The sequence below is a fragment of the Myotis brandtii genome, unplaced genomic scaffold (assembly GCF_000412655.1).
Source record: "Myotis brandtii unplaced genomic scaffold, ASM41265v1 scaffold304, whole genome shotgun sequence".
NCBI classification, from domain to species: domain Eukaryota; kingdom Metazoa; phylum Chordata; class Mammalia; order Chiroptera; family Vespertilionidae; genus Myotis; species Myotis brandtii.
Window position 1 is genome coordinate 896,457 of NW_005361607.1, and position 24,925 is coordinate 921,381.

A 24,925-nucleotide genomic window follows, 5' to 3' on the forward strand; every position below is an offset into this window, starting at 1 on the left:
TTTTTTTTTTTAGCACTTTTACAATTTCAATACATATTCAGCAGACAATATACTGTCATGCTATTTGTAGATGAGGACTCATACTCAGAGATCATCCTGCTCTACCATATTAAAAGAGCAAGTGGGATTCAATTGTAGAAATGATTCAAGGTCTCAGAGAAAACTGTTAAGTAAAGACAAAGTTATACTGCTGCTCAGATGGAAAATTACAGTTATACTGTCTAGTAACTTTCAGGCATACAAAATGTATGTGTAGATGTATGCAGTAGAGATAATAAAAAAAAAGATTATAGAAAATTGTGCAAATTCAGACCAGTGTTTCTTAATGAAGAGTATACATCATAACCACTGAGGTCACACATTTTTACCCCTTTGTCCTGTGGGGTTCTTCTTAACCTTATCTATCCAGACTTGCTTTACTCATGAAAAATGAAAGAAACATCCCCTTCCTCAGAGTTTGCCTCAATGTAGCAGATGAGGAGGAAGCACCGGTGATCTGAGAGGTAAGCGTTAGTGTAGAGCAGCGGGAGGACTCCTGGTCATGCAGAATCTGTGCCTTGATTCTGATGCTTGAGAGGCATGGATGAGAAACCAGGACATTAACACCTCGCTCCCCTCCTTCCCCCTGACTGGTCCAGCAGATTCCATTTCCTCGTTCCCTCCTCAAATGTTTACTCTTGAATACTGACCGGTCTGCGATCTCCTGGCACCTACTCCTTTCTCCACACCTACAACAGTTCTAAGACCTTTGGTGACACTCTCCATGACTCACTGAACCCTGATCACATCCACAGGAAGCCAACACAAAACCCCCAAACAAGGGTGAATGGTTGTCAGTCAGGTTATTGGGTTTCTAAATGGAATGTTGTCCACACCCCACACACAAGCTGTTTAACTCAAAGTGGATTCATTCACCTCAAGTTTTAAAAATAAAACACTGAAGGGCAAGATCAATGGAAGTAGAACGTCCTGTGCACTACCATGCAGCAGAAGCCAGCGAGAGGTTTTAGCCACGTTGCTTCATTTTCTCCACAGAGCAAACCCACGTCGTGTTGGCCCTCCTCCTCCAACCACAAGAGGAAACTGGGATTGAGAGTAATAGAATGACTTACCCAAATTCACCCAGCCGGTAAGTGGGAGAGCAATACTTTGAGCTAAAAACTGTTTGGCAATAGCCCTTATATGGATTTGAATAGTTAAATAAATGTGTAGCTAACTACTGCTAGACTAGATAGAGGATATCTCTTAGGTGCTCCATTAATATATACGCAAGGAATAAGCAAACGAGTGAGTGAATGAATGATGGAATTTGTGAGGTACAATTGCTTCAAACTACAGTGGGGCCTTGACTTACAAGTGTCCCGACTAACGAGTTTTTTGGGATACCAGCTGTCTCTCGGCCGATTTTTTGCATTGAGTTGATAGAGTAATTTGAGATAACGAGCTCCTTAACGAGCTCGGTCTCGGAACGAATTAAACTCGTAAGTCAAGGCCCCACTGTATCTACTCCATCCTCCACCAGCTCCCCCTCCTCCTTGTCACTATCATAGAAGGATTATAAATTAGTCTCTGGGATATTGGTCAATGGGATTTACTGAAAACTTGTCTTTTTACCTGCCCATTATTAATTATCCCTTTCTTTTTTAGCAGTAAGAAAAACCCATTGTATTCAGGTAGCAATGTATCCAGCTAAAAGCATATTTTACCAAGTCTCCATTCCAGTGAGGGAGGAACATAAACCTAAGTGTTGGCCAATAATATACAAGCAGGAGTATTATGCAGATCCTCTAAGGCAGTGGTCGGCAAACTGTGGCTCACGAGCCACATGCGGCTCTTTGGCCCCTTGAGTGTGGCTCTTCCACAAAATACCGCACACATACAGTGCGATTGAAACTTCATGAAACTGCGCATGGGCCATGAAGTTTCAATCTCACTGTACGTGCGCACCCGCACGTGTATTTTGTGGTATTTTGTGGAAGAGCCACACTCAAGGGGCCAAAGAGCCGCATGTGGCTCGCGAGCCGCAGTTTGCCGACCACGGCTCTAAGGTTTTTAAAAGAAGGCTGACTCAGATGTATAGTACATCTTTTTTTTTTTTGCACTTCCCCACATTCCTCCTTCCAGCAACATGAAATGTGGACTTGGTTCCAGCAACCATCCTGGAGTATGAGGTGACCTTGAGAACGGAAGTCAGGGCTTTAGATGGTGACATTAAAATGTCAAAAGAGCTAATGTCCTTGATGATGTCATAGACTATCAGAGTTGCCTAAGACGCCATATAACTAGATTTATTTACAGAAGAGAATGAACCCTTATGTGTTTAAGCTTCTATTATTTTCCATTTTCTATTATTTCTATGATTCATCAGTGAAGAGACAAGGACCATATTTCTTCTATAGAAACTGAAAGTACTCTTTTTTCCAAAAACAAGGGTAAAGAAAATCTAATATTTATAAGCCACTTCTCAGCACTATTAAATATACTAAAAAAATAAGCAGATGTGAGAGAATAACTATATCATTCTTCCTAGAACTGTTTTTATTTCATTGTTCTGAGAAATCATCCCTCAGTACAACCAGAAAACAATGCAAATCAAGTAACTTTAACATAATCATATTGGGAATAATGGATCCCCCCCCGCCCCCGAGAACTCTTAGATTCCCACTGATCCCCACTACCTGGGGAATCCTTATCAAGTTTCAACCTAGATCTGGCCAAAAAGTGTTACCTCTACAATGATCTAAATCTGATCAATTTTAGTTTCATTCAATAGACTTCTAACATCAAAATATCAAGTCTTACACCACAATGACAATGTACTTTACAACTACAAGGATCATTTTAATTTTTTTAAGAGGGAAAATACGTGTTGGTGAGAATGTGGAGAAAATGGAGCCTTCGCACACTGCTGGTGGGAATGTAAAATTGGGCAACCACTGTGGAAAAGCTGGTGGTTCCTCAGAAAGCTAAAGGTAGATCTGCCATATGACCCAGCAATTCCACTCCTATTCAAAGATCTAAAAGGACTGCAAGCAGAGGTGATTAAAAGAGATACTTATAGATCAATGTTCACTGTACCATTATTCACAACAGTCAAAAGGAAGAAATAACCCAAGTACCCATTGTGGGTCCATCAACAGAAGAATGGAAAAGCAACATGCAGTATCTGAATACGAATATTACCCATAAAAGGATGACAATACTGACACGTACAACACAGATGAATCTTGAAAATATTATGCTAAGTCCAATAAACCAGACACAAAAGGACAAATATTACTCTATTTATATGAGGTGTTAGAATAGATTGTACAATTCGTGGTAGTAGGAAGTAGATTAGAGGTTAACAGGCACTGGGAGAAGGGAGGCATGGGGAAGTATTACATAATGGTTACAGAGTTTCTGTTTGGGGTGAAGAGGAAGTTTTGGAAAGAGAGAGTGGTAATAACTGTTCAACACCATGAATGTAATTAATGTCCCTGAATTGTACACTAAACAACAGTTAAAATGGTAAATTTTATGCTGTATGTATTTTACTACAACTTATAAAAATAATGTAATACGTATATCAAAACCATTAAACTGTATACTTTAAATGGGTGCATTACAGAATATGTGAAATATCTATAATAATAAAAGCGTAATCTGCAAACAGACCAAATGGCCAAACAGCAGAATGACCATCCGGATGACCACGCTATGACATGCACTGGCGCCAGGCCAGCCAAGGCGGGTGCAATGCGATTGGTCAGGGGGCCACTGCCATCGCCCCACGATCGACCAGCAGGGGAGGCCCAGGCCACCAGCCAGGCGGTGGGAAGGGGGGTGGTGATTGATCGCAGTGCCTGGCCAGGTGGGCGAGGCCTACCTCTTTGGGACTATCGATTGCGAGGCTCCACGATCGATCACCCTGAAGAGGGAGGCCCAGGCTACCTGACTGTTGGGTTACAGCGGGTGGGCCTCTACGGGGCGATTGATCACAGGGCTCCCAGACTGCGAGAGGGTGCAGGCCAGGTTGAGGGCCCTCCCCTCCCCCCAGTGCATGAATTTTGTGAACCAGGCCTCTAGTATCTCAATAAAGCTGTTGTTTTTTTAAAATCAAGTCTGATCCCAGGTATGCAACTGAGAAAGACATGTCACCAGAGGCAGATGTTACAGTGAAAGTATCGCCACCCTTCTCCCCTTCCTACTAATACCTCAACTCGTGGAGGATCAGACTGCACCCACCTACTCTCGCCACTCAGAGGAAGCATGACTTTGCACCCCTTCCCCTTACTGGGTTTTCTCCAAGGAGATAAGGGAAATTCATCTGATCTCTGAGACTCTGAAATATATTAAGCCACATTTTAAGGATCACTGTGTTAAAGATAATTAATGCCTAGAACAACATCAACCTACTCCTTCATTTTCTATGCCCAAATGCAACCAACGTGCCTTGGCTTCAGGTAGGCACACCTGAGCAGGGTCTGCATTCCCGTGGCTGACTCAGCTACTGGACTTGAGATCTAGTTGACATATCTGGACTTCCATGCCCTATATAGAGAGTGTCCCCAGAAAATGAATACACACTTTAAAGCTGAGAGCTCAATTTTGAAAATGAAATGTATTTTAATAAACCCTGACTTCATATTTATTCAAAGTGTGTGTATATTTTGGAGGAACACCCTAAATGTACACATAAACCTGAACATACTGGTTTAGCCTCCCTTCTGAGCTGTATCCATCCAGTATATGAGAAATTCTGTACATTAGAAGTTAAAGAACATTTTCTAAGACAATGCTTATTCTTCATTTAGCTAATATGCTTTGTAAGTAGTCTCTATGAGTCAGGACCCCAATGGCAAGGACATGTGAGTGGCACTTTAAACACTTAAGAATACCTGTTGGGGGTTTAAATAATGAGTATTAATGTTAAATGTCCTACGTGTAATAATGGCATTGTGATTATATAGCAGAATGTCATATTCTTTGGTGATTGATCATATTGCAGAATTTAAGAGGGAAGTATGTGATGTTTGCAATTCATTTACAAATGGTTCAGCAAAATAAACACATGCTTGCATATTTGAGAGCACAAATGTAAAAAAATGTTAATAACTGATGAATGTAGATAAAGGATATGGTGCTCAATATACCATTCTCTCAACTTTTCTGTAGATTTAAAAATTTTTCAGAACACCTGGGGAAAATACTAAAACAATAATAAAAAATATTGAGATCTCACCAATATTTAAGGAAACACTTAAACCCAATATAAATATTAGTAATTGACATAAATAGGTAAGTGACATATTACTAACTGACATATTAGTAATTGACATTAATTGACATAAGTGGTTGATGAATATAAGAAAAATTACATTTAATATTAAAAATGGAAATTAAAATACAAAATTTAGCCTAAAAATCTGGCAAAACTGGCACATACACTGACATAGGATTGAATATTATACAGGTATCAAAAATATATTTTCAGGTAATATTTATTGATATAAAAACACATAATATATTAAGTAAAATATAAGTTGTACAAATTTACAATTTAAAAATTCTAAAAACAGACAAACAGTAAAATAAAAGTCTAAATCATGATATTAGTTTTTGAAATCCTGGAGATTAGGTTTGGAAAATGACAACAGGCCTGGAGCAATAATCTGACCATTTAGCGGGTAGTTTAGCAGATAACCATGAAAAAAAATAATAATACAATAGTATCCCTTATAAACCCAAAACCCAGAGAACCACACAAACCAGAAAAATAATTGCTATTTTAAAAGGGATTACCTTTCTAAAACAATCAATTAACATATTTAACATAGAAGATAGAATATTTACTAAGAACTTGCACAGAATTGTATATTGTAGTGGAGAAAAAAAAGGAAAGGGAAGATAAATACATCATATAAAGAAATACGAGAAAAAATAAAACTGAGATTCCAGAAATTCCGCCCTGTTTTCCCATATGCCATAGAAACATCTCAGAAATTCTAACATGTAACTTCTAAAGAGAACTTGCCAAAGCGTCTCTTGTACATAAGGAACCTGGTCTTTTAGTCCAAAGCAATAAAAATAAATGAGTTGAGAATAGACAAATCTCCCACACAGAATAATTCAAAATAATGTAAGGATACTCTGACCCCAAGGAGGTGAAGCAGAATCCCCTACTCAATAAGTGCAGGCTGTGCATAATGACTTCCTTCCAAATCATAGGCTATAGAAGGGGAAGAGGAGTAACTTTACAGTGGAGACCTGACCAGTACCTCAGCCATGTGATCAAGGTCAACATCAGCAAGTCATACTAATAGTATAGACCCTTGTTGTGATAATGAGAATGATCTTCATCAGAGAATGGTCTTCCTCCAAAGAAACATACTACCTAAGTCTCATCAGGAGAAAAACATTAGGCCCATCGCCACAGAGGGACATGCTGCAACATACATGACAAGTACTCCTCAAAACTATCAGACACCAAAAACAAAGAAAGTTGAGAAATTGCCACAGTCAAGAAGAGTGTAAGGAGACATGACTAAGTGTACATGGTATCCTGGATAGAATCCTGGAACAGATAAAGGCATTAGGAAAAAACTAAAGAAATGTGGATAAAGTATGGGATTTACTTAATAATAATATAACAATATTTGTTCATGAATTGTGACAAATGTATCATGCTAACTTAAGATGTGAATAATAGGGGAAATTGGGTATCCAGTATATAGAAACTCTCTTGTACTGTCTTCACACTTTTTCTGTAATTCTAAAACTGTTTTAAAATAAAAAGTCTATTTGAAATTGTAACAATTTAATAGGACACGCTTTTAAATAATTTACAGAATGTCATCAACCCTTGATAATCTATGAGAAATCTCTCTCAGGCCCCAGTTTTAGAAAGAGTTCACTTTTTCTGAACAGCAAACAGGTTCTTATCTGTGCACTCAGTTCATCTTGATTATATTCTAGTCTTTGGTTTGTCCGCTAGAAAGCCTGGAAACAAACCTATTAGTAATTATGAAGAACTGGGATAGTTTCTATGATGCTCTTAGTTTCATCTTAGTCATTCTTTCAGTTTTTTCACTTCTTTGTGTGGTTTCGTGTGTGTGTGTGTGTGTGTGTGTGTGTGTGTGTGTGTGTGTTTTAATGTATTTTTATTGATTTCAGAGAGGAAGTGAGAGGAAGTAAGAGGGAGAGATAGAAACATCAATGATGAGAGAAAATCACTGATCAGCTGCCCTGCACTGGGGATCGAGACCACAACCCAGGCATGTGCCCTGGTTCATGGGTTGATGCTCAAACACTGAGCCACACTGGCCAGGCTCCATTGTGTTTTTTTTTTTTTAATTATCACTTTTTTAATCTCATTTTATTACCAGTCACTTCAAATCTCCTTAGGGCGAAGACTTACATAACATATGAATATGTTTTTGTCTGATTATACAAAATTTCATTATTCAAATTTCTGACTTCCCATTTCTCATGTTACCAAAATTCTGGACAGTTTCCCCACTCAACAGCTAGAATATGGCTAATTATTAAAACATTCAGCTTCAGTTCTCAAACTGCAAAATGGTAACACCACCACCTGCTTTAACTGATGGTTTCAGGGCTAATGGGATGCACATTTGATAATATGCCTATTACAGATAAAATGCACGCAATAAATGATAATTACCATTATTAGTAGTATTAACAAAAATAGCAATAATTATTTTCATTAATATAATAAAAAGAATGGAGCTGAATTACAAATTAATCATAAGCCAGGTGGTGATTTTCTCATGACTCAGATAAACAAGAGTAGCTGCCATATTTTGAAGGTTGAGAACAATAACTAAAGGGGGTAGGGAAACCCAAGAAGGGGAGGGGAGCAAAACAGATAAGAAGAGGTGGGGGGGGCTTCTTACCTCCTGTCACTGCCAAAAACAAGTCTGAAATCTCTAAGACAGGTGAAATCCAATCACTTTTTAGCCTTAACTCCACTAGAATAATAAAAAACACCCTCTAGCCTTTTTGGCACACATTGCCCCAAAGCCTCCCAAAACAATCACAGTAAGAGCCAAATAAACACCAAATCTGAAACTCTTCTTGGCCCAACAGATGCCAAGTTCATACTAGTACTTTACTGCCCAAAAGTTTTTGTATGTGTTATTTTTTTTTTCATTCAAGTTCAGACCTTCCCTCATCTTCCTTATTCTACAAGAGAAGACTAAGGGAATTTTCATGAAAAGAACCACACATTCTTTCAATAGTATGTGCTGCACCTTTCGTCCACAGTCTCTCTAAGACCCTTGATAACCCTGAATGGACGTCCCCATGAGGACTGAGGCTCAGGGAACGGGGGAGAGAGGGAAATAAGTAATTTGCTCTGTCCACAGAAAGACAGACACTAACCCAGGTCAGTCTGAAGGGGAGAGAGGGAAATAAGTAATTTGCTCCGGGTTCCTACAAACAGTCCACAGAAAGACAGACACTAACCCAGGTCAGTCTGACTACAAAGGTTTCCCTCTTGCCACTACGCCAGAAACTTAATGCAAAGACTCCCTGCCAAAATCGATAGAAAAGGGGAACAAAATAAAATAGCTAACTCCTTCAAAAAATCTCTCAGCACTGGATTGGAAGTTTTCCTGTTACCTCGCTCAATCTGTAACTAAACCCATGGAGTGGGTGCTGTCATTATCCAATTGTACAATCGAGAAAGTTCAGAGGGGTTACCGGTTTCACCCTGTTGGTGCAGGCTGAAATAGAGAAGGGAGAAAGAACGGGAGACAAAGGGAACAACGGGAGAGAAAGACAGAAATAAGAGATAGGTGTGCCAGGGACAGGGCAGCCACCTTTGCAAGAGGAACTCGGTGCCTGGCGTCCAAGGCCCACGGGCTCTGCTCCAGAAGATCCTGAAGGGGAGGCCTCTGAAGGTACCCGCAAGTACGTAAGTACAGGGCAAGGGGCACAGAGAGGAGGACTGCAAATCTGTACTAATAAAAACAGAGTGAGTCACGAGTGTCAAAGCCAATTTGAAAAAAAGGCAGGGATGACTGGACAGCCAATAAATCATTTCTGTGCATTAGCTCTCTGCTTGCTCGGGGTTGGAGACCTTCATGAGCAGGGCTGGAAGCTCCCAGCATGTTCTGATAGGTCAACAGGAGATCTCCATTTTCATTTCTACAAATTCATTAAACTTATTATTACTTGCATGTATATTCTGTTAGGCAATGTTGTCCAAAATTACCTGATCATTTAACCACCTGGGGCCCTTGTTAAACAAAATTCCCAGGTACCTTATGGAGATTCTGATTCTATATGTAGGCTCCAAACTGGAAGCTTTGGGCCCTGGCCAGGTAGCTCTGTTAGTTAGAGCATCCTCTTGATACACCAAGGTTGCAGGTTCGATCCCCCATCAGGGCACATACAAGAGTCAACCAATGAGTGTATAAATAAGTGAAACAATAAATTAATGTTTCTCTCTCTCTCTTTCTCTCTCTCTTCATCCCTTCTTCCCTCCTCCTTTCCTCTCTCAATATTTAAAAAAAAAACACACAAAATAAACTGGAAGCCACCGCATTTAAATCTACCTGAGCCAGAGCTAGCTTCCAAAAGCCTACTGTTTAGACTATCCAGCACCATCAGAGAGAACTGGGGAGCAAGTCAACACTAGAAGAGAATTAAAGCAAGGTCCTACTCCATCTGTAATTGTATTTCTGAGTCCTCAAGTTCTGCAGGCCAGGGGCATTGCCGATACCCACACTATAAGTACTGCTTTGACTAAATAGATCCATTTAGTTAAAATAATGAAAACAACTCTTTCACTACGGCACAAAGGTAAAAAAAAACACACAAAAACAAAACCTACAGAAAGGTCCTTCCAGAACTAACCTCAGACAATTAATTTCACACCAAGAACAGGAATGTCTAAGATGACATCTTCACCCACACACCGGCCTCCCCATTGGTGATATCGGTGTCACGGTGACTAATTGTACCTTCTGGGGTAACGTTCAGACCATTCCTCAAGAGCGTTCTCCTCGAAAGGGGTGAGTGCCTGGGGTTTACTGAAGCCATTTGTACATGCATGTGGATCCCCACTACCCTGAGACCTTAGACAAACGATCATGGCATTGGTGGTAGGGGAGGATAATCCAATGAAAAATGATGCGCCTGTGAAACACATCCTCTTCTATCTCCTTTCTGGAAGCCCCTGCTGCTGAACCACCACGTTCTTATCAACTCCCTACGAGAAAAGGTCCAAAGCGTAAAAAATGAGACAAATATAAAGAGCACTTCGAAAACGGGGCTCCTGTTCCCAGCGTCCCTTGAGTTTGAATAAAAAGAAAAACGGGAAGTTAGCCCTTTCTGAATGAGCTGACTTTAAGATACAACACCTGCCTCTGCAAAGATACGTATTTATACAGGTTTCTCTGTCCTCTGGGAATGGATCCTCTTCCTCACAGATTTGCTCAATACAGATTCTACATCATTTTCAAGATGAGAAGACCCCTCCCCGCCCTGCGGCTCCCCCTTGTGCATCCCCTGAAATCTGAGGTCAGAATGACAACAGATGTGTATACTTTAAGATTGCCTGTCAAACCTGCTCATGTATATCCATATGTACATATGGAGATCCATGCACACATCCACTCTTAATAATAGCAGCCACAATTTCACACTCAATGAGTATTCTTTTAATTGTCTTTGCCATGTAGCACATACTTATGTATAACATTCATACTTTTTGAAAAATTATAGTTGACTTCAACATATATATACCTCTACACTCTGCAATGATTCAGGTACATTAATATAAAAAGCAAAACAGGTTCATTAGACACCCATTCAGCTTCCTTAAAAAACATATCTCTTATGGGTGAAAAAAACGAAGGGGTTAAGAAGTACAAATTGGGAGAGACCAAGATGGCGGCATAGGTAAACGAAGGGGTTAAGAAGTACAAATTGACAGTTATGAAAACAGTCACAAAGATGTAAAGTACAGCATAGGGAATATAGTCAATAATAGTATAACTATGCAATGTGTCAGATGGGTATTAGATTTATTGGGATGATGACTTCATATATATATATATATATGCCTAAGCAACCGTTTGACCATTAGCTATGACACACACTGACCACTAGGAGGCAGATGCTCAATGCACAGACATGGAAACATGGAACAGACTGATGAATCTCAGAAGGAAGCGGGGAGGGAGAAGGGCGGGAAGAGATTAAACAAAGATCTTATATGCACACTAGAGGTCCAGTGCACAGATTAGTGAACTGGTGGAGTCCCTCAACCTGGCCTGTGGGGATCGGACCAAATCCGCGCACTAGGCCTCCAACATCCCCTGAGGGGTCCCAGATTGTGAGAGGGTGCAGGCCAGGCTGAAGGACCTCACCAGTGCACAAATCTGTGCACCAGGCCTCTGGTAGGTTTATAAATGTCTAACACTATGTTGTACACATGAAACTAATATAATATTGTGTATCAACTGTAATTGAAAAATTAAAAAAAAACATATTAAAAATATATATCTCTTGCCTTATTTTTAGGGGCCAAAAAATATATTTTCCTTTTACTCACTATGTAAAAAGTACCTTTGGAAAAACAGTCACATTTCATAATGGACTGTCCATGTCTCTTTCAAATGGGTCCAATTTCAATGAATGGTCTTCACCTTGGATACCACATTCCGGGCCTCCTAGGAACAGTGGTGCTTGGGCATGTGCAGTGAAGGTGGAAGATGGATTCAAGATGTTTCAAGTATGCAAAATCGCATGCAGATGTACAAACAGTGTGTCTAGTCAAAGCGAGTTAAGAAAACAATACATATACAGACACCCGAGAATGGATGAGCGCAAATAAAACCTAACTTGTAATTAACATACCGTGCTGTGACACCTGTTGCCTTCCACGATAAGAAGTCTGGGAGATCAAAGAAATGTCCCGCCTTATCCCAGCAAGTCTCTCTCAAGTTCTGCCAAATAAAATATATATTAGAATCAATTACGGGCTCTTTTCTCTACCCCTCTCCTCTTTCAATAATGTCTCAAAATTTTCAAAACAAAAGCATAGCCAACAATGCCCAATAAAACATCTGTTCAGGGGCTGAGAGAGGAGGTGATGTAAAAGCAGTACCTATATAGGAAAGAAAAATTGGCGATTATTGATCCTTCCAAAAATGACCACAATTTCCCTTTTATCCCCCTTTGCCAACCTGGAGGGGTCGGAAACACACTCTGTGAAGGTGTGCAATCCATCTTCCCAGTGAAGGGCCAAAGGATATGCTGCAAGATATACAAGATTTCAAAGCTGAACAGCTGTATGCTGGGAAGAAAACCGCACTAAGAAATTAATGCATGAGACAAACATGTCCTGCCTGTGTAAAATTCTCCCCAGACCAACTGGTTCCAAATGATTCCTGCCGTCAAAGAACTTCCAATCTAAGCCAAGGAGAATGGCATGTAATGAAGTTATTATTGTAAGTTTTTAAAACATTTGTTTCTTCCAAGCTGCCAATGGGGTCAGTGTTTTTCTTGCCACTGGGGGTTTTCTTGCCACTGGGGGTTATCTTGCCACTGGGGACCCCACCTGGAACATTCATTCCTCACCCACCACCCCATACCCTCCCAGGGCCCATGTCACCCAGCCTCCTGGGGTTAACCATGTCCATCCTTCCCTGGGGAGGCCTTCCAGGATCTTCTACTAGGCCAGGCCTGGCTCTTTATACCACCACACGATTATGTGTGAATGTCATTCTTTCCTGCTGTACTTTAAGCTCCATGAGGTCAAGGACCTTGTCAATTTATTCACCAGGATGTCCCACGACTGTCTTTCTCCTCCCCCTACACAGGACTGGACCCTTAGTTGTGAGGTACAAACTATGCTATTCCACTCCCCTTCTCTAGACCAGGATGGACATGTGACCTGAGCCAATCAGCTCTCTTCTCCCAGGAAGGGAGAATCAGGATCCAATGGAGTTATTTAACTTCTGCCTATGAATGAAACTGGAGGAGAGGTAAACTTGAAAACAGTGAGGTGGCCATCTCCTGTACCTGGAGAAGTAGAACTTTATAAAGAGAAGCGGAAAACAGACTAGAAGCAATAGCAAAGAAGGTTTCCTACCACTCAGGCGCTGTCCATGCCTTGGTTTCAATGATTGCCTCCCCATCAGGCTACAAGAACAAAGACTATATCATAAGCACATGGGGACTTGGGGACCCTGAGGGCAACAGTTCACAAGTTCAGAAGAGACACAGGCCAGTGTCTGCCAGAGGGTGACACATTGGAGGCACTCAATAAATAACTGTTGAGCAACCGAACTGCTCAGTTTCCCCTCCCGGTCTCTCAGGTGGAGAGGGCTTCAGAGTTTACAACCAAATGTGGTGTCTCCTCAGAACAATACAGAAGCCCTGAGTGTTATCACATCCATTTCACAGACATACAGCTGGACTTTATGAATGTCTGCCCCTCTCCAATTCTGAGTTCTTTCTGTGTCCTCCTTCCCCACCACAACAACATGAACACAGGCATCTATGCACAGCAGAGAAACTGAATATTACCCCAGATACAGGGTTCCTTTAAAACAACAGGAACATCAAAAGGGTTCTGGTGGAAACAGCCCACTTTCTCTTCTTGTTGTTGTTTATTTCTTTAAGTTCCTAAGCATTTAGATAGAACTATCTAGAGAGGGCTAAACTTCTCTTTGAATATTCACATATGTTAATGCTAAGCAAAACAAAAAGCTTGAAGTTGACTAAATACGCCTGAAACAACTATGAACTAGTGGTATCTTTATACACTAACAGATCACAATAAAAAAATGTTAGCCAATGAAGCTAGTATGTGAGTCAAGCTAGTGAAACTAGGATGCCTCCTGGTATTCCAACGAATCTCTTTCCACGTGCTTTGTGGCTTCCGTGATTGGTACTCAGAGAGAAAGAGAAGAGGTTGCCTCCTCTGATGGGCTCCAGAAATCCAAGGCCAGTCACCAGAAACGGACCACTAAAGCCACTGCAGCAAAACCAGGGCTTCAAGCCAGAGCTGAGCAAACTTCCAAAACTCAGAAAACAATTGCTTCTGTTAGATCTGTGGGGTCATGAAAGATCACGCACAATGAGAGCTTTTAGCCTGTGGCCACGCAGACAGCCACTGAGGACAACGGCTCCCAAGCAGAACATCTCAGAGAGAACTTCAGGCCTCTTGCCAAAAAGATACACACTGAGGGTAGGAGGCACAAGGCAGCCGGGAGCATCATTTATTCCTGAGATCACGTCTGCTTCATTGATCAAAGCCAGGGACCCCAGTTCATCCTCTCTACAGGATGAGAAACCAGAAACAACATCTTATTAGGAGTCTGAGGTCTAGAGGACAAGATGACAATGGTCCCTGCTTTCGCTACAAGAGCAGCCTGGAGCTGAGCCAGCTGAGGGAAGGGCGAGTTTGCTGGATGAGAGGCAATGTCTCCAGAAGCTTGATCCCCTCACTCTGAGAGGCTGCCAGACCACCTGTGAGGATCCCACGCTGTTCTCACATTGGGCCACCTGATTCACAAGTGCTTGCCCATCAAATGCCACTCTGGCCAAGGGCATATGAGCCCCGGTGGATGAATTTTTTAATCTAGTTCCATTGGGAAAATCTCCCAATCTCTCCCCTTCCCCAGTCAGTTCAGTCCCAGCTGAGGGCCTCAATCTTACTGAATTAATTCTGTCCTTGTAACCACTAGGCCTACATCTCAAGACACAGTGACTGCCCTCTTATATTCCCCACAGCGTAGAATAGTGCTCCCATGTGCCTCGTCTCACCTGATTCTCAGAGGGATTCCGGGGTGTGTAGGCAATATATAATAGTCGCATAGGGAGGATGCAGAAACTGTGGTTCCAATGACAAGGGCTTAGCCCAATGTCACACAGGACTGCCAGCTCTAAAGTGACATCCTCCCATTATGCCACAGTCACCACCACCCCAAGGCCCGGATCTGTCGGAGGATGGGTTTTGGCCTTTGAGAAGGGTCATGTAAGAAGCTACTGTCGACAAACTGACTCTTAGGTGAATACAAATTAAGGCAGACTGGATCACAAATACGGCCTGCTTTAAAATCAGGACTGTGATTTACAACACAGAGGAACAGTGTAACGCAGGGAAATTCAACACTCTCCTAGATGTCTGGCAGGACTAAGGCGAACCAGGCTGAAGAGTAGAAGAACCGAAAGACCATCACTACTGCAAATTTTTTCTTTTTTTTTTTCCTCTTTTTTCGCCTTTTTACTAAGAAACCAATTTTTTTTTCTTTTTCTTCTTTTTCCATCACCTGATTTTACCCTTTCAATTACTACATTTTTATTTTTAACCAGTATTATTACTGCTACCATTTTACCATTTTTTAAAGTGCCATTTTACTTTCTCTTTATTTTCTTTTGGGATTAGTGTTCTCCATTCTATTTTCTATATATTTTTTTAATTTCAGAGATTTCACTTTCCATCCTGGGCAACTCACTTACCTTTTCTGTACCTGATAACAACCTGCCTGCACACAGGGTGGGTGGGTTAGAGAGAGCATAGAGCAGGTCTCAACACACGCCAATGTTAGTATACCCCATCACACAATAGCTAAGTCCAGTTCAAGCTAGTTGAGCTCTGTGCCAAATGGGGTAAGTCTAATCTTCAGTTACCAGGCAACTAACAGAAATGAGTCTTTTTAAGAAAAGGGAAAAAAAAGACATCAGCCATGATTTGGGGTGTGTGACTTGGCAATAAGACTTCTGCATTCCAATAAAAATCCTTTGAGCAAGCAATCCCCCAGGCTTGAAAGCAACCAAAGGAACAACTCTTGACTTTTTTTTTTAAATCGTGTATTACTTCATAAAACAACAGCACTTCTTGGAAGGAGGCACTACCCAAAGCTCACACAGCTGCAGGTCTCAGCAGAGGGTGGAGGTAGGACAGCATATCCAAGACTCAAGGCCAGGCAGCAGCCACCCAGGCCTCGGGGCAGGGAGACGTAGCACTCTCTCCACCCCCTCTCACTGTGGTGTGTGAGGAGGCAGTGAGGTCTCTGGTGGCTTCTGGACATTGTGGGAACTTGTGTGAAAAATGAAGCAGATACTGCAAGGCATGTCGGGAGACACCAGGGTCTAGGAGCAGCTTGAGAAAGCAGGGATGACCAGTTCCAAAAGGGTCATCCAAGTATTTTGTTATTAATTGCAAAGGGATTCTATCTGGGCTGTCTGCTGTGGGCAGTGAATAAAAGGGAGGGAACAGAGCTCCCTAACTCCTCACCCAATAAATGATCCTGCCCAAACATTCCAAATACTCACGATGCTGTTCTCCAGCACAACAACCCATAAAAAATCAAAGCCTTATCCTCACTCTGCATTCAAGACTCCAAATTAGGGCACAGGCTGATGGTCCAGAGAGGAAAGCTGTATCAGGAAGAAACTTAATCCTTGGATGTTGTTCTTAAAAGAAAAATGATGCGAAAAACATAAAGTGGGTCATAACCCCCAACCAGAAACTTCCCAGAGTGAATGAAACAATTGTGTGTTTCCAACTCCCATCCACAGAGAGAAAGATCTAGCATTGGACATATTGCAAGTCAGATAGACAGACACACTGAGAGGTTTGTGCTACTAAAGGCAGATATTTCTAAAAACTTAAACTCACCCCTCTGTTCCTTTGTTGAAAATGGTTCGACAGTTCCTCATGGCCTAAAACCACATTTTATCTCCTTGGCATGGTTCTCAGGACACTTAAGAACCTGGCTCCAACGTGGCCATTATTTTTATGAATTCTTCTGGATATATCTGCCATCACCCCCTCCTAGCTCTCTCCACCCTGCTCTCACCTCATTTCTCTCACTTCCCCAAGTGCATTATGCATTTTTATATTCCCATGCCTCTATGGGAGCTAATGCCTCTACTTGGATTGACTTGCCCATCTTGCCCCAGACTTCTACCTTTGCTTCAAATCCAGTTCAAATGTCACCTTTCTGGTGAATCCCTCCATCCTTTGTTATATCTTAATCATATATTCATGTGCCTAAATGCACCTCAAAATGACAAACTCCTGGAGGGCAGAAGCCAGCTAGCTGACTCATGGGGGAAAAAATGCAAAAAGTTTCGAGAGGTATAAAGAAATTTAAAGTCAAACCCTTTTAAAGTCAAAGCAGAGCTGGAGAAAGATGTGCGCAAAGGAAAAGGTAATTCATTTAAGATGATGTATGACAATATGTAATGAGTCCAACACCACGGTTTGGGTGAGTCAGCCGTATAACTTTATCACAATATTTTGAGTGTGGCCACATAGCTGCCTCTAATGAGTAATCACAGAGTTCAGAGGAGAGAAAGGACTTGGGGTCGGGGTGGCTAGAAAAGGCTTCATAGGGGAGAGATTTGAGCCGAAGCCAAAAGGTCAAGTAAAATAAATAGTTATGCTACTGTAGAAAAGTGGCACCCCAGAAACAAAAACCTGAACTGACAAGTTAAGGTTACCCCCATTAGAGGAGGATTTAACAGTACCATCATAGAATTTATTTGTAAAATAAGATAATTCCATAGTGTAATTTCAATGTTTTGATTTTCAAGAAGTGGATCTCTATACACATCTTCCCTCCCGTCACCACCTCCCCTAGAGCCCTTCTGTTGTACAGAAAGGTAAATTTATAATCCACATGAGAGCGGATCTCCCAACCATAAAAATGTTATCACTGACAAGAAAACTGATCATATTCAGCAGAGCAGACTTGGCCCAGGAATACGATACCACCACATGCATTAGGAGAACGAGGTTTTGGTATGTGGGCTCTAAGAACCTCGGAGTCAGGCAGACCTGAGTTTAATTATTGTCCTCACCACTTCCCAGCTGTGTAGCTTTAAGCAAATTAATTTCTCTAAGCTCCAGTTTCCTCAAATGCCCTATTACTAGCGTCTACCTCAAAGGGATATTGTGAGAATTAAATGCAATAATGTAGAGGGCCTGATAAGCCAATGAGTTTCACTCTAATTACTGCTACAGAGCTTCGTGTTCTTCAAAGCACTTTAACGTGCATGATCTCATCTGATCTGTATGATTCTTTAAGGCAGGGAGGGCAAGAAATTGTAAAACTCACCTTGCATGTTAAGAAACTATAATCCAGAAAGGAGCCACACCAGGACTGTCCCAAGGTCACACACGGAGAAGTGGAAAGACAGACTGAAATGCAGATCTCTGTGGGCCAGCCCAGTGCTACTCCATGTGTCTATCTCCCTAAAGCAGTGGTTCTCAACCTTCCTTTAGTACAGTTCCTCATGTTGTGGTGACCCCCAATTTCATTGTTACAAATTGAACGTAATTAAAGCATAGTGATTAATCACAAAAACAATATGTAATTATATATGTGTTTTCCGATGGTCTTAGGCGACCCCTGTGAAAGGGTCGTTGGACCCCCAAAGGGGTCGCGAGCCACAGGTTGAGAACCACTGCCCTAAAGCCTAACAAAATGCAGAAGGGGCAGGAGAAAAGAAGGTGTCATGTGACCTAGATAGCACCACTTCTTGTGGGCGGTATTGTCTATGAAAGGGAGGGAAGGAGGGGGAAAATGAGGAAGGAAGTGAAGATGTCCTAATATGAAGGGAAGGCTTTGGGATGTCAAGTCTTGGAACAAACATGAAAAAAGTAGAAGAGTTGGGTAAGTGGAAAGCTGAGGAGGCCTTTCCTAATATCTCATTCTGTTGGATCCCTTCACACCATTCTCATTGCTTATCTGCCTCCTTCTTGACCTCCTTTTAATGTCGATGCTACCAGAGCTCTTGCCTATCTACTCTTCTTACTGTTCACACTCAGGACAATCTCAATTACTCCCATGGTTCCGACCAACTACAAGCTGAATAACATGCCGAATCTCAAACTCCATTCACACTCTCCTCTGAGACATGTCTACTGGATGTCCTACTGCACTTCTAACTCAGCATGCCCAGGATGAACTATGTTATCTTCCCCAAAATGTTTTCCCTTCCTTGATTTTCTATTGTCAGCTGATCCAGTTACCCAAGGGTCATCTATACTTCTCTCTCATTCTTTACATCCAATCATCCTAATTTAAATTCTCAATTAATTCATCAAGAGGTTTCCATCTCTTCACCCCCATGTATCAGTCAGGGTTCTTCAAAGAAATAGAGCCAATAATCCAATAGGAGATTTTACACACACACACACACACACACACACACACACACACACACAGTTGACCCTTGAACAACACAGGTGCTAGAGGCACAGTTGAAAATCCGCATATGATTCTTCTTTTATATATATTTTTATTGATTTCAGAGAGGAAGGAAGAGGGAGAGAGAGATAGAAACATCAATGATGAGAATCCGCATATGACTCTTGACTCTCCAAAAAGTTAACGACAGTCATTTGATGGTATCCACAGGAAATTGGTTCCAGGACCCCCAGCAAATACCAAAATCTGAGTATGCTCAAGTTCCTTATATAAAGTGGCATAGGACAATGAAATGTACAGACACAGAGAACCAACTGCATATTTATTTTTAAAAATCTGTGTATAAGTAGACCTGTGCAGTTAAAACTGTGCTGTTCAAGGGTCAACTGTGTTGGGGCTGGTCTATGACTTGCTTTGGTCAATGAAATGAAGAAGCAGCACTGTGCTACTTCTCAACTGAAGCCCTGCTTTTGCCTTCCTGGAATGAAATGCTGCCATGTGAGGCAGTGCAATCTGGCCTGCTGGAGGATGAGAGGACACATGGAACAAAAACTAACTAACCAGCCAAGGTGCAAGGTGATGCAAGGGAGCTGAGCAAACCAAGATCAGCCAAACCTACCCAGCAGCCTTCCGTAGATTCTTGAATGAATTCAGTGGAAATCAGAAAAGGCATCTTTCTGAGCAACCTGCATAATAAACAACCTCCCAATAAGCAACCTGCATAATTACTAGGGATAAAAAATTGGTGTTTTTTTATACCACTCAATTTTGAGGTGGTTTGTTACACAGCAGAGCTAACTGATACAGCCCCTAACTTTCAAATCTTACCTTCTCCAATTCTCACCCCTATGTATAGCCAACTAGAATACAATGGCCTATGTAAAATGTAAATTTGACTATGTAAATAATTTATTAATTAAATAAGTATTTATTTGGTATCCTCTACATTTCAGGTACTACACTCAATGCTAAGAAAACGAGCAAACAACAAACACAGTCCCCACCTACAGGGAGCTTCCAATCTAGTATACTATGCACCCTTCAACATTTTCTACTACCTTTGAAGTGAAAGATCAAATTTATTAACAAGACATATACGATCCATATCTTATTCACCAACTTCATCTCTGATCACTCTGAGATACCACACTACATCACTCACATCCACTGTGCTTTTCCTTTCACCATTGTATTTTTATTTATAGTGTACCCTATCTAAAACACTCTCCCTGGCTAACATGTATTCATCAGTTAGGATTCAACTCAAATGTTACCCACACCATGAAATCTTTCCTGATTCTCGAGTTAGGTGCCTCTATGGTACACCCCATAATATTCTGTGAATATCCCAACCACGGCACTTCCCATCATCTGTTCATGTGCCTGTCTCCCTCATTAGACTGAAAGCTCCTAAGAGGCAGGGACTGTGTGTGTTTTTTTCCAATCTCTCTGTTCCTAGGGTCCAGCATTGTATCTGATATATAGATGATGAATAACATTAGCTGAATGAATAAAAGAAATGAATGAGCAGAGATGTACAAGTTAAATAGAAGTTTGTGGAAATGGAAATGAGAAATGAATGGATAAATAAATGAGATTGTGAATAAGAACTGTCCCAGTTTCTCTTTTCTCATTCAAGTAATGGCCTTTCATAGTCTATCTTAGGAGCAGAGACATATTCTAGCCAAGCCAGACTGCCAGGAAGATAAATTTCTCTTCTCGGGGTGAGCAGGTCCTCTGGAGAAGTTTCATTTTAATTGGAAAATGGATTCATTCACTTCTTGGCTTGGACTTCTGGGTCAGTGCAGCACCATGCTGAATGGCTGCCAAGCACCACTGGAGACGGGGATGCAGCAGGAAAGGTGCTCCATCTAATGTTGAATGCTCTGGGATATCTGAGGACAACCTGTGTCAAGTTCAGGCTGGCGTGCATGAATGCCCCCTCTTCTTTCTCCCCCAAAAGTCCTTCAAGCCAACTTTTACTTATCTCCAAACCAAAAAGGATGGGTATACTTTACAGTTCCAATATGGCATTTCTTTGGGGCTTCTTTCGGTATCTATAGGCTTCCTTGTTCGTTTATACCACTGTTCATTTCCTCCAAGAGCCACAGCTGAGAAATACCTTCCCTATTCAACTTGTAGAAGAAGATCAACACTTCATAAACTCTTCCTTATGGTGGACACCTCGTGGTCCCACATCACAGACAACATCCCTTCAAGGAACACTACTTGCATCTTCTGTGAAGGGCCCTTGTGGAGGACAATGAACACTTCAAGGTTATTGTGACTTAGCTCCAGGCTTCCTCTTTACCCCACATGTCAATGACTTCACCTATCAGCACCCCCACAGTCCCCGATTCTTCAAATGGGCTGATGCAGTGGCAGTTCAAGTAATGCAATATCTACTCTACACTGAGGTGACTTTGCACATTCTGCTGCCTCTTCTTCAGAGCCACATTCCAAGGGTGAATGTCCTGACTCCAATACCTCATAGGTGCATGGCCTTGAGACAGCTTCACTTAGACTTCCTTGTCCCATAACAATTAGAGAGAACAATACTACTGCCTACTCCATAGAGTTATTGAAGGAACAAATGAGCAAAGGGATATGAAGTGTTTAGAAAAACATCTGGCACACTGTAAGCACCTCTTTAAGAAATTGTTCTAATATTAGTTAGAATGTCAGTTCCAACTCCTGTTTCCATCTTCAGGAAGGACAGGGGCTTTGTAGACTGATACACCTTAGTTCAAACCTTGGTTCTCCTACTTTCAGTTGTGTTGGCCAGTAGTCACCTAATATCTATGGGTCTCACTTTGCTCATTTACAACACTATTTCACTCATCGTATTGTTAGTAGGGTTCCATTTAATGAGGTTGTACATGTTAATGTGCCCATCCTGGCACATTTCCAGTAAATTTCAATTTCCTCCACAAATTAAAATTTTATGGTGGGAACTGTCTTTTCTACTAGACTCTTAGCTTTTTTTAGGGAGGGGCTATAACTTACTCATCTGTATCCCTAGACTTAACATGAAATAAATATTTCTTAAACGAAATAACTATTTCTTAAATGACATATTTATTGACCATTCAACAATGTATCTATCAGTCCCAGCTCACAGCCAGGTTTGTGTAAGTATGAAGGTGGGCCATGAAAGGCAAGAATGAACTGGTCCCGACCCTCAGGTTGCATTCCGGGTGGATAGAGCAAAGAGCCTGTGTATATGAAGCCCTCAGCAGGAATGTATAAATAGTACAGAACAATTCAAGTTCTAAAATACCTGATTTATAAATGAAGAATGCAGCCTGTCCATGAAGAAAAGACACTGCTCTGGGCAGGAGGTAGAGGGCAGGTGTTACTGAGGAGGTAGTGTTTGACCTTAGTGTAGAGGGAAGGCAAATACTAAGGAAGATAGAATGGAGGGCAGTCCAAGTTGGGGTGACTGCCTGAGCAAAAGCGTAGAAAGAAGCATCAAATGCATCCCTGGCCACAAAAAAAGGACCCTTGAGAAGGGAAATATGTGCTGAAGGGCAGGAAAGGTGAGTCTGTATTTGGATTAGACACTCAAGGCAAAAGGGAAGGCAGCCACACCATCAGTCCTGAGCAGGGGCCACTTGTGGATCCAGTTTTAGGAAGGTTAGGAAAGCAACAACTTGGTGAGATGTCTGGAGGCAGGAGAGCCAGTATCTGTGTAGAGAAAGAGCTTGGAAAAAAAAAGGAAGAAAGGAAAATGGAGGCTAAAGGGAAGATGAGCAAGAAAGAAAATGTAACAAGAAAGATTAAGAAGAAGGAGATAAAATTAAAGACAAAAGCAAAAGATGGACAATGCAAGAAAGGGAATGGGGTGAAAAGAAGAACAGGTTTAACATGAGAAATCAAATGAGAAAGACAGGAAAAGAAAGTTAAGAGCAAAAGACTGAAAATGAAAACGATGTGTGGAAAACAACAGCAGGACCATGACAATGTCCCCGTTGAGATAAAACATGGAGAAGGAAGGGCAGAAGCCGGAGCCCAGCTGGGTCAGCACTGTCTCTCCTCTGGGTGAATGAAGTCATGGCTGATGTCACCGCCTCTGAGTCACACGCCCACCCGAGAAGAGGTGGGAAGAGCCCTGCCTGGAGCTCAGTCCCACCCTCCTGGGCAGGAGGGGTTAACTCGGGGCTCTGTCCTCTGGGGCACTGTCTAGTCTAGTCCTGAGATGACTGCAATGAGGAGGGCTTGCCTGGGGAGGAGCCCTCGCAGCTCATCTTCACTAGGGTATCAGGCCCAGGCCCTCAAGTCAGAGAGTCAGAAAAGGTGAGGCAAAGAGTTTCTATCTCTCCTCCAAATGTGGCCAAGGGAAACTGGCTCCATTCTACGATGCCAGAAAGGAAATTTCTATCATGAATAGTATTGAATACATAATGGGGACTCAAAAGGTGGTTTTTGACTGACTCACTGGACTGCGCTCACATTCTAAGCTCTCACTATCCTGCATCTGCAGCCCTGCATATTGTTTCCTCACATTGCCAGACCTTTCCCCAGGCTCCTCCATCCACCAGCCTGCCCTCTGCAAGCAGTCACCCCACCCGAGTGCTCAGCTAACTCCAACCCATCCGTCAGCCCACAGCCTGTCGCCTCCTCCACACTCCACTCCCCTAACTGCGGCACATTTTCTGATTGACCTAAATTTCCATTCCACTAACAGTGCACTGTGACCTTAGTTCTGTCCCTCTTCTAGAATATGAGCAGCCTGGGGACAGGGACTCTGCTTTATTTGCTGCTCGCCTAGCAGTTAACAAAGTACCTAGAATAAAACAAATTTCCAATAAATGCTTGTTGATGAATGAATGAATGTCCTTGATCAACTCTGGCAGGAGCTCAGTAGTACCACTTCTAAAACATATACCCATTTTTTTTTAAATATATTTTTATTGATTTCAGAGAGGAAGGGAGAGGGAGAGAGATATAGAAACATCAATGATGAGAATCATTGATCAGCTGCCTCCCGCACACCCCCCACTGGGGATTCAGCCCACAAGCCAGGCATATGCCCCTGACCTGGGAAATCAAACCTGGGACCCTTTGGTCCGCAGGCCAATGCTCCATCCACTGAGCCAAACCGGCTAGGGCCTAAAACATATACGCATTCTTAAAGCCAGCATCCTGAGAATGTTTATTGCTAAAGACAACACCCTATAACTTTGTAGTTAACAGTGTGAGTGAAACTGCTCTGAAAATATTGCTTGCAGCCTCCGAGGATGAAATTACTCTCCCTGATTCCTCTCCTCCCCCAGCCCCTGGCCGGTGAGCTGCTGTGGAAAGAGCACAGGCTGCAGCTAGATGTGAGTGAGATCCCAGCTCTTGTACTTGCTAGCTGCATGCAGTGACCTCTCCCAGCCTTCCCACCTGCTCCAACAGGAATGATCCCTGCTCCCCAAGTTGTCCATAAAGAACAATACACATTTTATTGTCCTTCCCTCTTGGCTTTCTTAACTCCATCTAGAAATAAGTATATGAGAAACAGACCTCCCTAATTTTCCTTCCAAAAGTCAACTTGTGCCATCATCATCATCATCATCATCATCTGAACATATATCACTCCCACCATCTCCTGATACAGAATAAACATCAACAGCATTTCACAGACAGAAAACTAAGGCCCATAAGTGACATGAATTGCCCAATATCACACAGATGGTAAGTGAGAAGCCTGGGGTGAAACCCTGACCACTGGAACTCCAAACCCAGTCCTCCTTCAC

At 41.9% G+C, this 24,925-nt stretch overlaps 1 protein-coding gene across 7 annotated transcripts in view; it reads right to left on the reverse strand.

The window, feature by feature from the left end:
* The window catches only part of FGGY (FGGY carbohydrate kinase domain containing), a 412,417-nt gene that overhangs the window by 327,602 nt on the left and 59,890 nt on the right, over positions 1–24,925 (reverse strand). For all 7 annotated transcript variants that reach the window (XM_014542556.1, XM_014542559.1, XM_005869840.2 and 4 more), the window contains one exon: positions 11,872–11,960. In XM_014542556.1, coding sequence (XP_014398042.1) covers positions 11,872–11,960 — 89 coding nt within the window. The remainder of the gene's footprint in view (positions 1–11,871; positions 11,961–24,925) is intronic.